This window comes from Mya arenaria, chromosome 13, assembly GCF_026914265.1.
Source record: "Mya arenaria isolate MELC-2E11 chromosome 13, ASM2691426v1".
Taxonomy (NCBI): Eukaryota; Metazoa; Mollusca; class Bivalvia; order Myida; family Myidae; genus Mya; species Mya arenaria.
The window spans coordinates 10896965-10908606 of NC_069134.1; the positions used below are offsets into that span (position 1 = coordinate 10896965).

An 11642-nucleotide genomic window follows, 5' to 3' on the forward strand; every position below is an offset into this window, starting at 1 on the left:
CGACATGGTATATGAATCACCGAAACATTAATACATAGAAGATATAAAGAAATAGTAAAACAGTCATTTGATGACGAGACATTACATCGAGCTATTTTTAAAAGGGTAATGACCATGACGATTTACAGGTGCAATCTGGATAGCACAAATGACCCTGATTGATAAACACGTTAACTGTCGGGTCGTGTTTGTTGAGACAAAGCTGACGACGTGCATATAATATCAATGATGTGCCAGGGTGTGCTTATAGGAACAGGAAAAACTAACTTAGACGGAGACGTGTAGGTTAATATTTTTATATTTCTCGAATATGTTTTTGAGAAGCAATAGCTTGAATATATTCTATTCCGCATATAAAGTAACATTCACGGTGATCATGCTCTGCACAAACATGTTTATCACGTTACACACTTTTCAAAAAATTGTGTTCACAAGTTTATTATTAGCTATTTGGAGGAAATAACCCGTCTAAACTCACTCTTACCAAAACAAACACCGTCTGTGCTGACGAGACTAGTTTATTTGTGGCAATAACAGATACAAGAGGGTGACAGCAACAAAACATCCTAACCCAAAAGTGTACTATAACTATTATTAACTTCTTGCTTGTATATAATACCATGCTATCATGTATTATCATACACAACGTTATAACGTTATAGCATTTACATAAGTATACATATATCACCCCCAAACTGAGCATATCACAATCCTATCGGAAAAACATGTGTTACTGGATCAGTAACGGTTGTAAAAATATAAGATCGAATATTATTCTCTGGGATACTGGCCGTCCAGGAAAAACCTCGCTTATCCTTTTTAAATGTGCAAGGAAACCTGTATTCCTAACAATGCCCGAAACACTTCTTAGTGTTTCTCAGACTAACCTTCCAAATATGAGACAACGAATATATCTCAACATGCTCCATTATTCAAATTAAAATGATTTAATTCAGTATACAATCTCATTGTGGTTATATTGTAAAATAATATATATTTCATCAAATTACATGGTCATCACGAAAACATAATTAAAGTTTGATGTTGCCCGAACAGCAGTCTCGGTAGAAATGACCAAAGCCCACTTTACCCGCCGAACTATGTCATTTCCCGCGCTTTATAGCGCCACCTACAAAACTGACCAAACCAATTTTTGACAGGCTATTTTGAGAAAATTGTTCTCCGCTATACGGTGTAACGCTGAGGACTATATTTCCCTATATAAGAATAAATGCGGGGTTTCGCGTCAGTTTTGTAAAATCCACGTCAAGCTACTTGCATTTATTCAACACCAACACTTTGGTTATAATAAGAAAAATGACAATTTAGTGTGTAAGTAGTCAAAAAGAAAACTTCAACGTCCGAAGATGCTGTTCAAAAACAACAACATTGTGATTTTTATGGGGATTAGGGAAAATATAGTTTGCTTTGGGAATGGGACGAATAATCGGCTCTTATAAATTGGCCGTAAAACCACGTGTTCGATGGAGCCCTCCCATTTCTACACGGTGCAACAAGATTCCTCGATGGCGTTCCAGAAGGTTGAGAGGAAAGGCGAGTCCCTAAATACTGCCTTAATGAGAGTAGATTCTGCCTTATTAAATCACGGCAGCTGCTGGATATGCACCATAAAGTAGATCTATGACAGCGCAAATATAGAGAAGATCGTGTTTGTACCATCGGGTATTTCGAGTTATCGGCACACGGTCGTCAAATATAGAAAACTTGAGTAATACGTTCGATATTTTATTCGAGGATCAACCACGTCCATTCCAGTATAAATCATTTATTTATTAATTTTGACTTAGACCATCAGCAGGTGTTCAAATGATTATATAACTGGTTTTGTTCATTGATTGAAATTTGGCCCAACAAATATAATACAGAAATGATTATTTATTTTCAACTAACCATTTTAATAAAGAGTATTTCACTTAAACTTCCACAATACGTCTAGCTAGTTGACCATAGGAAATAAACGGCGACGAATGAAGCATTCATGTATAGCGTCCAGGGACTAGACCACTGTTTATGATTATCGACTTTGATTCTCAATATACAACACTGTTATGGATTGTTTGGTATTTATTACAGTTTTAAACTTCCAGACAAACACTGTTTAGTATTAAGTTATTTGCAATAAATGAAGACAGTTAAAATATTAAACACCCACTATGATACAAAGTATTCAACGTACCATTGATTTACTTTGAACAAATAGATCAATAACGGAACAATTGATTTAAATTGGTTTATTGTGGCTCAAATGTTTAAATAGTACAAAGACCCATGTATACATACAAGGGCATGTAATATAAATTTCACTCTGTAGACAAACCTTTGGAATAAGAATGAAACAGGTTTTCACAAAGGTAAGCTTTTTTCCATTAACAGAATGTATGCATGCTAGCATTAATTAATCGAATCGCAACACAATAGATAGATAGAACAGACGTTGTTATTGTCGTTATTGTTGTTTTAGGGTCTATAAAGGTCTGCCCGAGCCCATTGGCTGTATTATGACTTAGCCCGACGTGTGTCCCATAAATACTATAAATACTTAAAGTGTATTAAAATGTCAAAAGGGACAACAGTTATTCATGACTGCAATTCGCAATAGCATATATTCAACGTCTAGACTGTCAGAAGAGAATTTTCGAAATTTGAGTATTATCAATAACTCACTATAAATTGTCAAAACCTTTGCGTATATAGAACGTGTATATATAGTGAATGTTATATTGATTTAATTAGACATTTCATTATCAATATAAGATGTGTATTATGTAAGCTATATATGTTGATGATGTATCATGTACTATGTAAACGTTTGTCATTTTCTTGGCATCCTATAGGTCAAGTTTGATTTAAGTAGAACACGGAGATGTCATCGTTGTTAAACATTTGTAGAGACGGTGTTCATTACTATTTTATAAAAATGAATAGTCAGCTTTTGACATTAATTGAATCTTCACAAAACTTTGTTTCATTTTGCTATTCAGAAAGAATTTGACCACGAACTCGCTGAAGCTGGCGATCGTCTCGTGGCTGTCGATTTCACAGCAGACTGGTGCACAAAAACTTGCGATGTTTCCCGAAGACTTAATGACGTTATGTTCCAGTACGAATTTTCAGAAGTCGTTTTCCTACAAGTGGATGTGGATGATAACGAGGTGAAATTTAGTCTTATTCACAGGAAACATAACATGACACAGGTTTAAGCAGTCATTGAAAAGGCCTCCTTCATTACAAATTTCAATACAAATTCTATAGCGATAAGTTTATACAACACATCTTTAACTACTAGCTTTCTAATATAAATGCTTTCGATGCATATATAGATATATAAATTATACATTGCTCAGTTGAGTTTGACATTTAACTAGAAAACGTCATAACAAATATTTGCCTATTATGTTTCCTAAGAAGACAACTTCAAGTTCATTGTACAGAGGGCAAATTCACATGAAAGAAAATTTATCCTCGGTAGTATAAACATTGTTCTTAATACATACAGAGAAATATCTATATATACATGTAATCTCTATTTTTACTTTGATGTCTAAAGAGCCTAACCTTTTCAATAAGAATAACGGAAGTTTGAGAATGTTTTCTTCGACATATAAGAGAATTGAAAAACAAGAAACTGGCTGCTTCAGAACAACCCAAGACACACATAGCGTTGACATTTGAAGCGACTGTTAAAACATTCGGAACTACTCGGCCATTGTTATCGAAAATGCTGTTAAAATTGAGTAGAAACACGCTATAGGGCAAGCAGGAATTCGGTTTGAAGTAACCAATTATCAGACTTCCACAGTCTATGATTTTTCAAATATTTTCAATGGAAACTAACAATTTTCGCAAAACAATGCCATATTGTGTACTAAGCTGTTATGCAAAAACAACACCCGTTTCTTCTCATTCATTCAACTTTAATGAAATATTGATACTTGAAAACAATCACTCTTTTTTCTTTAATAACGTCCGGATCTTGGGTCAGCGGGGGCATATAACTGTGGCCTTGAGATATGATTATCGGTATTAAAGGCAGATCATTTCCGAAATTGTATAATAATTAGCACTTACTTTTCTAGATTTTTTTTTAAGAAAAAAAATATATCTTCAACTTTAAAACAACCACGGAATTAAAAAGATCGTATTCGATACTCCTTTATTTTATTCGACTTTCTTTAAAATTGCTTATAAGAATTATAGTTTCTAGGTTCACTTTACACTGATCAATGGGAGTTCTAGTTTCATTTAACAATGTCCAATGGAATTTTAATTATATTCAGTTCATCTCTGTTAATTTCACAGGAGTGAATTCAGTCGCCGTGCGACCGAAAAAAACAACACCATAACCCGAACCTAACCTTAATTTAACAGTTATTAGTCAACCGTTTTACTGCATTTTACCGACCTGCTTTACACTTTCCAGGATACTCCACCATTCTGCAATGTAGATTTGTTGCCTACAATCCAATTTTACAGATATGGAAGAAAGGTATATGTCACAATGTGTGATGTGAAATTATCAAATTAAGTCGTGTGTATCTTTAATAACACTGATTAAAACATAAAAATAAATAAATAAATAAATAAATAAATAAATAAATAAATAAATAAATAAATAAATAATAAATAAATAAATAAATAAATAAATAAATAAATAAATAAATAAATAAATAAATAAATAAATAAATAAATAAATATATATATATAATATATATATATTTTAACAAACTTGCTTCCGCTTGCTTCAGGTGGCGGAGATCTATGAAGACAGTATGGATCAGTTGCAGGCTGTTTTACGACTCCATAGATGAATGCATATAGTAGTGGTTTTATGTATGGTTATCTGTGCAAGTTAAAACAAATTTTTGCAATTGTGTGTTTTGTGTTTTCAAACATATACACGTCCATGCCTTTAGTCAGGTTGTCTGATGAAAAACTATTAGTTTTGAAATTTTGATGCACGTGTCGTTGTTTGATATTTATTTAGAATTAGGTGTTATTTGGGTAGAGTAAAATAAACGAAAAACAATAGAAACATACTTTGTGTTTTATTTAAAACGGGTGAAATTTCTTTACCACGAAAACAACAAGTTTTTGTGCCACTCGTAAATGACGATGAACATTTCGAATCGGAATGTAGATGGACCGAAGATCCGAAGAGGAAACATGTTAAAAGTTTTAATCAGTGTTATGGCGAATATTCAGAAAAGCACCAAAGATGGCACAAATCATAACTTTATTTTGACGTCATTGACGCCGTTGACGTCGTTCTTTCAGATCCAACGTGCACGTAGGCGTTGCTGTAGCTGTTCAGACCCCTGTAACGGTTGCGCCGTGTATATCATTACCCTCCGCTCTTTGATTATTGTGACGTTTACTATTAAATATTGTTGGAACTATGAGAACAGTCCTATTTAATTTGGATCATCCCTCATACCACGGTCACCGGTTAAACTATTCAAACATGCTCCTGTTCTTCATCTGTCGTTATGGATGTTTCATGGCAATCCATTAGGGATCCTAACAATTCCATTCTGGAAGAAATTCCAAAAACATACAAATTAGGAAACAGCATTGTCGGCATGATCGAAGCTATTCATTGGCAACAATAGTAACATGAACACTTTCAACGAATCCTTGCACTTAAACACACGGTTTGAGCAGTCGTTCAGGCAAGTGATGGTTAGATCATGTCGAGTACTTCTGAGAAACTCATGTAAAATAGCTTCACATGATTTAAAACAAAAACACCAAAGTAAATAAATTCGTTGTTAACTTTTGCCCTAAGTACGTTTATATAAGTGTGCTATATAAGCGTATCAAATAACTTCCCGAATAATTCCTCTACACAATGGACATCGGTAATCGTGCTCAATCACACGGGATATACACGATTGGCATATAAAACTGTGCAAACATGGCACTATTGTTACAAATTCCTTTTCTTCAAAACATATAACACATTCGTTGTACAAGTTGTCGTTCTCCGAAGAATGTTCGCCGTCAATACTTGTTTTCACATAAAGCTTATTCTTTATATTGGTAAAGATTATATTCGCCAACACGAAGTGCTTGAGCCGAATCCATTTGATTCGAAAGTAAAGTTTTGCATAGCCAAAAATGATATTTACATGATACACCGTGTCATTGCGTGCTTCATGGAATAGCGATCGGCTTGATATAAGCATGAAACGAACATACATCACTATTCCAAACGTCACAATGCCTAGAATGCCAGTGTACAGCAGCGGATGAAAAACAAATTTTAGAAGGATGCCACATGCTGTTCTCCAAATATCCGTGGCGGCGTAGATTACCGGCAATATGAGAACGCACTTTATACCGAGCCGTATCCAGACTCTTTCTAATCGCTCTCTTGACTGCTCAATTGACCCAAATGCACAAAACAAGCATACTAATGTTAGACATACTATCATCATCCAGAACAGCGCATCACAAACAGGAAAGACAAAATTTAAGATGACAAAGTCGATGATAGTTAAATAGCCTACTAAAGTCGTAGACAGTAAAGATATTGCCACTGATATAACAGTAAGGATGTTGACAATAACAGAACAAAGAATGTACATAACTGCTCTGATGGCGAAAACAAGGCATTCTTCCATGCAGAAAAGTATCACATCAAGTAGAATGTATACAGTGCCATTCAAAATGTTCTGTATAAGGCTGAGCAAAGTTGTAATCACAGTCACGGGGGATCTTAATACAACATCCAGTGTTGCTGTTACAAAATAAACTATACTCGCCATCGCTGTACTTATATTGTGGAAGAGGTTTTCTATGTTGTAAATGGACGTTGACATTCCGCGCTCAATGTACATACTTGCATACTTGACTACTTTGATCAATGGCGGTAAGTTGTAGTGTGCGGCGTCCATATCTTCTGTGCATGCCTCCATATGTTGATAATCTAAAGTACCGCTACCATCCTTTTCAACGAATTGCAGGACTTTGGATGCATTTAACATTTGTCGATGCTTGTAGACGTGGGCAACACCAAGAGCACAAAAAACAGCCACCAATATCCTCATCATTTCTCGTCATATTGTGTATTCATTGAGAAAGTACGATTGTTGCTGAGCTTTCTTGGCACTCTTATTTTAATGTGTAATTATTCGTGATGATCGTAAGTTTACGATTAAACAGTTACATAACATAATACATTTTTACGATATACACTTTGAGACACATAATGTAGTAATCACAAGAGGGTGCACGCTCTATCGAACTTCGGTCTATATCGCGTATGTGAATTTTATGAAAGGTTACATTCTGTTATGTTTGTTGTCAAATGGGACGAATGACAGTAGTCAGTGCGAATGACAATTCAATCAATACGCTGTGACTCACTTCCTTGTTGGTGTTCTCGATGGTTTCTGCCATAGAAAATCACATTAAATTGAAAACAAATAATTCATTAACAAGTCAATACCATTATCGAAAGGTCGTTATCTTTTTAAATTGTTGTTATTACAAACTTCTTTAATTTGATTAGCTGAAGTACATAATCATACATAACAATTATCTAACAATCAATTTAAACGGTTTCAAAGGTAAATGTTACAATACATGACGAAATCTTTAAATCTGTAAACATACCAAATTATAGTTATTTGCCATACATCTTGTTCACAAATAAACAAACTCAATGTTTAAATTCCCGAACACCGACTGATAAAAACTGTAGTTGTTATCGATTTGTATTTCGATTTGTACAACCAAGTTCTATTAAAAGCCAAATATTTTCAAACAGGAACTTTACCATACAATCTCGGGGTACATTTGAACTGATTAAGTATAACGTATGAATTGGAACCAACTAATAATTGAATAACGGCAAGGCACTGCACTAGACAATATCTTTAATGGTGTAGTATTTTGCGCGGATATACATAGCCCATACGTGTTAAGTTTAGACTTATTGAACGGGGGCCCTTCAGGGCCACGTTCATAGTAGGCACATCAGATCGTTACTACAAATGATTACACGGTGATTCGGTCGAAATAATGCGCTCATTGAATGCTTGAATACACATGACATCTTTAATTTTAAAATGATTGTGAAGAAAGTCATATTATCTTATACCAAGTCTTTTAAGCGAGTGCGCCTAACGCTGTGCACACTAACCGGACAACGTAAACAACAATACGTGTTTCGCACCACCAACTTATTGTTGTGTGTTTCTTTTTACCATTTCACTGCCTGAACTATGAACAGATGTCTTTTGTCTAGTTGATTGTAGCTAAAAGGTCTTAGACTATTTCATTTCTTACATAACTCCAAATCTTTGATCTTGTCCCTCCTATATGTACGACCTTTCTTCTTCCGCATTCATTGACACTTATATCATTTAAAGAGTTTGATATTCATGTCGTGAAATAATTGTTTGTGGGTAAGAGGGTCAAGTGAAGTATCGCAAGTTGAACACTTGTCACTTATCTTCCTGGTATATCGTTTGAAGCTAGGCGTGACACCAGGGGCGTACCTAGACCAGAATTCATGCGCAGGCTCGGTTTGCTAGTGGGCTTTTCCCGCGAATGTTGTTGGAGCAGGATTCTCTTTATCCAGTGCATTTTACAATATGCAAAAAGAATGTCTGTTTAATATTCTTACCTAAAGCATTACCCCATTCCCTTCAGTTCTAAAAGCATTTTTGATCTTTTTAAAAAATCCTTTTTGAAAATCATTTGCTGGCCCGGGCATATAGTGCCTGCGATGAGCTACGCCAGTGGCGTCTGTATTAAGCAAGCTGTACAAGTGATGTTTGTTTTGTATATTAATGTCAGTTGTATGTAGCAGACGGTCGTGAGATTGAAGTATGTATTATTCTGCTTTATTTGTGTTTTTTGGAAACTTTATATCAATGTCAATGGAGTGCCCAATTTTGTGTTCTATGTGTGACATCTCCGAACAGTGCATTGAATGTACAACAGGTCATTGGGGTACAAGACTAAATTGCGTACATCCTTGTCCAGCCACATGCAACGGTGCTTGCCACGACCACGACGGGTCCTGCTCGAAGTGTAAGCCCGGGTTTTGCGGAAATTTTTGTCAACTGTCATGTGAGCCAAACTGTGATGGAGAAAATTGTCAGTTGATTAGTGGGGAATGTGTTTGTCAAACAAAGTCTCACGTGACAGGAGCTGAAAGGACTACAGGAAAGACGAATGAACGATGTCCGCTAGGAAACTATGGACCATTCTGTGACAAGAAGTGTTCTGTTGGATGTGTAAACGGAAATTGTAGAATGACAGATGGCGGATGTGTCCATGGCTGTGTAAATGGGTACCAAGCGACAGAAATAGGATGTATATCTGCTTTATCGGATAATGGTGAGGCCATCAGAACAGTCTTAGCAACGTTTTCGTTTCATTAATGTTGATTACACTTTCGACCGTATTCATTATAACCCAAGATTCGATCTTTCAAATTGTGTTCTTGATCCATTTGTGTTGTTCATGGTCTAATCAAATCTTTTGTGGTATTGTTACTTTTTTCCGCCATTTGTTTCAGATTCGGATGGATCCGGAAGTTTATCAACCGCAGACAAAGTAGCCATTTCTGTATCATGTTCAGTCATGGCTTGCTGCGTTGTGGTAGTAATAGTCGCCATTGTGTGTTACAGAAGAAGCAGGTATGCATCATCCACATTATGTAACCACTCTACTTATTTTCAATGATCTGAGTTACCATCGGCTCATGCTGTTTTGAAACATCAACCAAAATATGCCCATTTTTCTTTGACGGCGCAATACAAAAGGTTTTTAGAGGTAGAATCATTGGTTCGTTGCTATCTACTTGATGTAATGATTGATAATCGGAACGTTTCTATACATCTTTAGAATACAACAGTGTGATACAAAAAACGTGAAAGGGCAAAGGACTGTGACTCAGCCACACTCTGGTATATCGACCGGAAGTTGTCGGAGTGCGATTGCTCTCCCGAGTATCCCGCCCAGGGAGCCTTCTACGAGGTACGTCAGAACAGACGGCCCCGTTCCAAAGCCAGCAGATGTATGCACGATCCCATGCTCACAAAGAGGTTGGGTTCTTCGTTCATAGTTGTAATCTTTTTATTATAACAAATATAGCTTACGGGCACATCACACACTTGTACTTGCATTAAAATGGTAATGAAAGATAAGTTTTACTCAAAGTGTGTTTACAAATAAGCTTGTTCCCTGTTGTTCCTTATTGTTAAATTTGAAATCCTGCTAACCCCACATAATAAATGACCAAAAGCACATCATGAAGTTATTGCAGCCTGTATTCTTGCTCCTAATTTAAGCTGTAAACTATTTTTTTCTGCACACAAACCCCTTTCAACTGATATATATAATTCACTGAAAATATAATGCGGATTCAACAGGAAGTCGAAAACCTTTTTAGTAATTTTATACATGTTGGTTATCATCATAACCGCCAAAGCATAGTCTTTCCTTAAAAAATGTTGAAACTTCAGGAGCTTATGACTATGTCGCTGGTCCAGTTAACCTGTACGAAGAACCTGTTGGAATATCGCATTCGCGAAGGCGGGAATTGGCAGAAGATGCTGAAGTGGCAATAATGTGCTGTGCGCGTGATATTCCGTCGGAACCGGGAATGCAAGTTTCAAACCAAAAAGTTCAGTTCATTACAGACGAAACTGTCGATTACATCCATTGTGTCGCAGACAATGACGAAACTATTTATAACGAAATTCTCTTTTAGTTTTAATATTATATTTAAGGAAAATACTCAGAAAGATCATACATGAAATGCTAACTCTTGATAGTTCTTTTGGTGTTGATATACCATTCCATTATTTGTATATTGCTAGTTTACTTATTGACTTACATAACATTATTACACATGAGTTTTATACACTGAAGTGTAACTGTGAGACATTTAGTTAGTTAAAAAGCTTCAAGCTCCATGCTACAATCAGGAATATGAAAAGAACGCCCACGCCAAATAGTTTGCTTATGATGCTATTGTCTATGTTGAATTCATGCTGCATTCATTGAATAAAATACACTTCAGATCGTCTATGTGTGGTCACCTCTCAGATTGACCTTCGACACGTGTTTGCTCAATTTAATTCCATTAAGAGCCGGGTATTCTCAGTTTGTTTAACTCAATACTTATTCATGGATTCACTTCTCAACCTAAACACAATTGAAGTGGTATCCAAACCAAGTTGTATGATTATTAATCACACAGTGTTGGAAAAAAACCTGTTGCAGATGATCATCATGTTGAATATATTTGCATACTGGCTATATAAGTTAGCAATTGATAATACGTTTGAATGAGTTTCTTTTAAATCAATATCATACGTGTATACATGTGTTTAAATCATATTGCTTATCTAGAAACTGATGATTTTGTTTAAAAACAGACACAATGGATTACTAAACTTTAGTTAATTTCTTTAAGTAATAACTAAAATGGATGAAGCTATCGTTGACGGAATTTCAGTATCAAACATATCTGTGGTCCAAACAGCTATTCATTTCATGACGAAAAACGCCGATGCAAACATTTCGGAAGTGATATCATCAACACCAAGGGAGAAAGACGAACGTGGTGCAATGCTGTTCGTAATAGCTACCATATGCGT

General features: G+C 35.5%; 3 protein-coding genes across 3 annotated transcripts; 2 read left to right on the forward strand and 1 right to left on the reverse strand.

Annotated features, from left to right (window-relative positions):
• The first annotated feature begins 2191 nt into the window (after window positions 1-2191).
• On the forward strand, window positions 2192-5053 carry LOC128214617 (thioredoxin-like). Its single transcript, XM_052921181.1, has 4 exons — window positions 2192-2372; window positions 3003-3173; window positions 4442-4507; window positions 4767-5053. Exons 1-4 carry the CDS (start codon window positions 2352-2354, stop codon window positions 4827-4829), a joined length of 321 nt encoding a protein of 106 aa, XP_052777141.1. The 5' UTR covers window positions 2192-2351; the 3' UTR covers window positions 4830-5053.
• On the reverse strand, window positions 5052-7778 carry LOC128214616 (uncharacterized). Its single transcript, XM_052921180.1, has 2 exons — window positions 7639-7778; window positions 5052-7415 (listed from the first exon to the last, which is right to left on the reverse strand). The coding sequence occupies exon 2, from the start codon at window positions 7071-7073 to the stop codon at window positions 5838-5840; it is 1236 nt and encodes a 411-aa protein (XP_052777140.1). The 5' UTR covers window positions 7074-7415; window positions 7639-7778; the 3' UTR covers window positions 5052-5837.
• Window positions 7779-8816: 1038 nt separating this feature from the next.
• LOC128214228 (uncharacterized) lies at window positions 8817-11066 on the forward strand. Its single transcript, XM_052920587.1, has 4 exons — window positions 8817-9372; window positions 9554-9674; window positions 9883-10082; window positions 10503-11066. The coding sequence occupies exons 1-4, from the start codon at window positions 8859-8861 to the stop codon at window positions 10748-10750; spliced, it is 1083 nt and encodes a 360-aa protein (XP_052776547.1). The 5' UTR covers window positions 8817-8858; the 3' UTR covers window positions 10751-11066.
• Window positions 11067-11642: the final 576 nt, after the last annotated feature.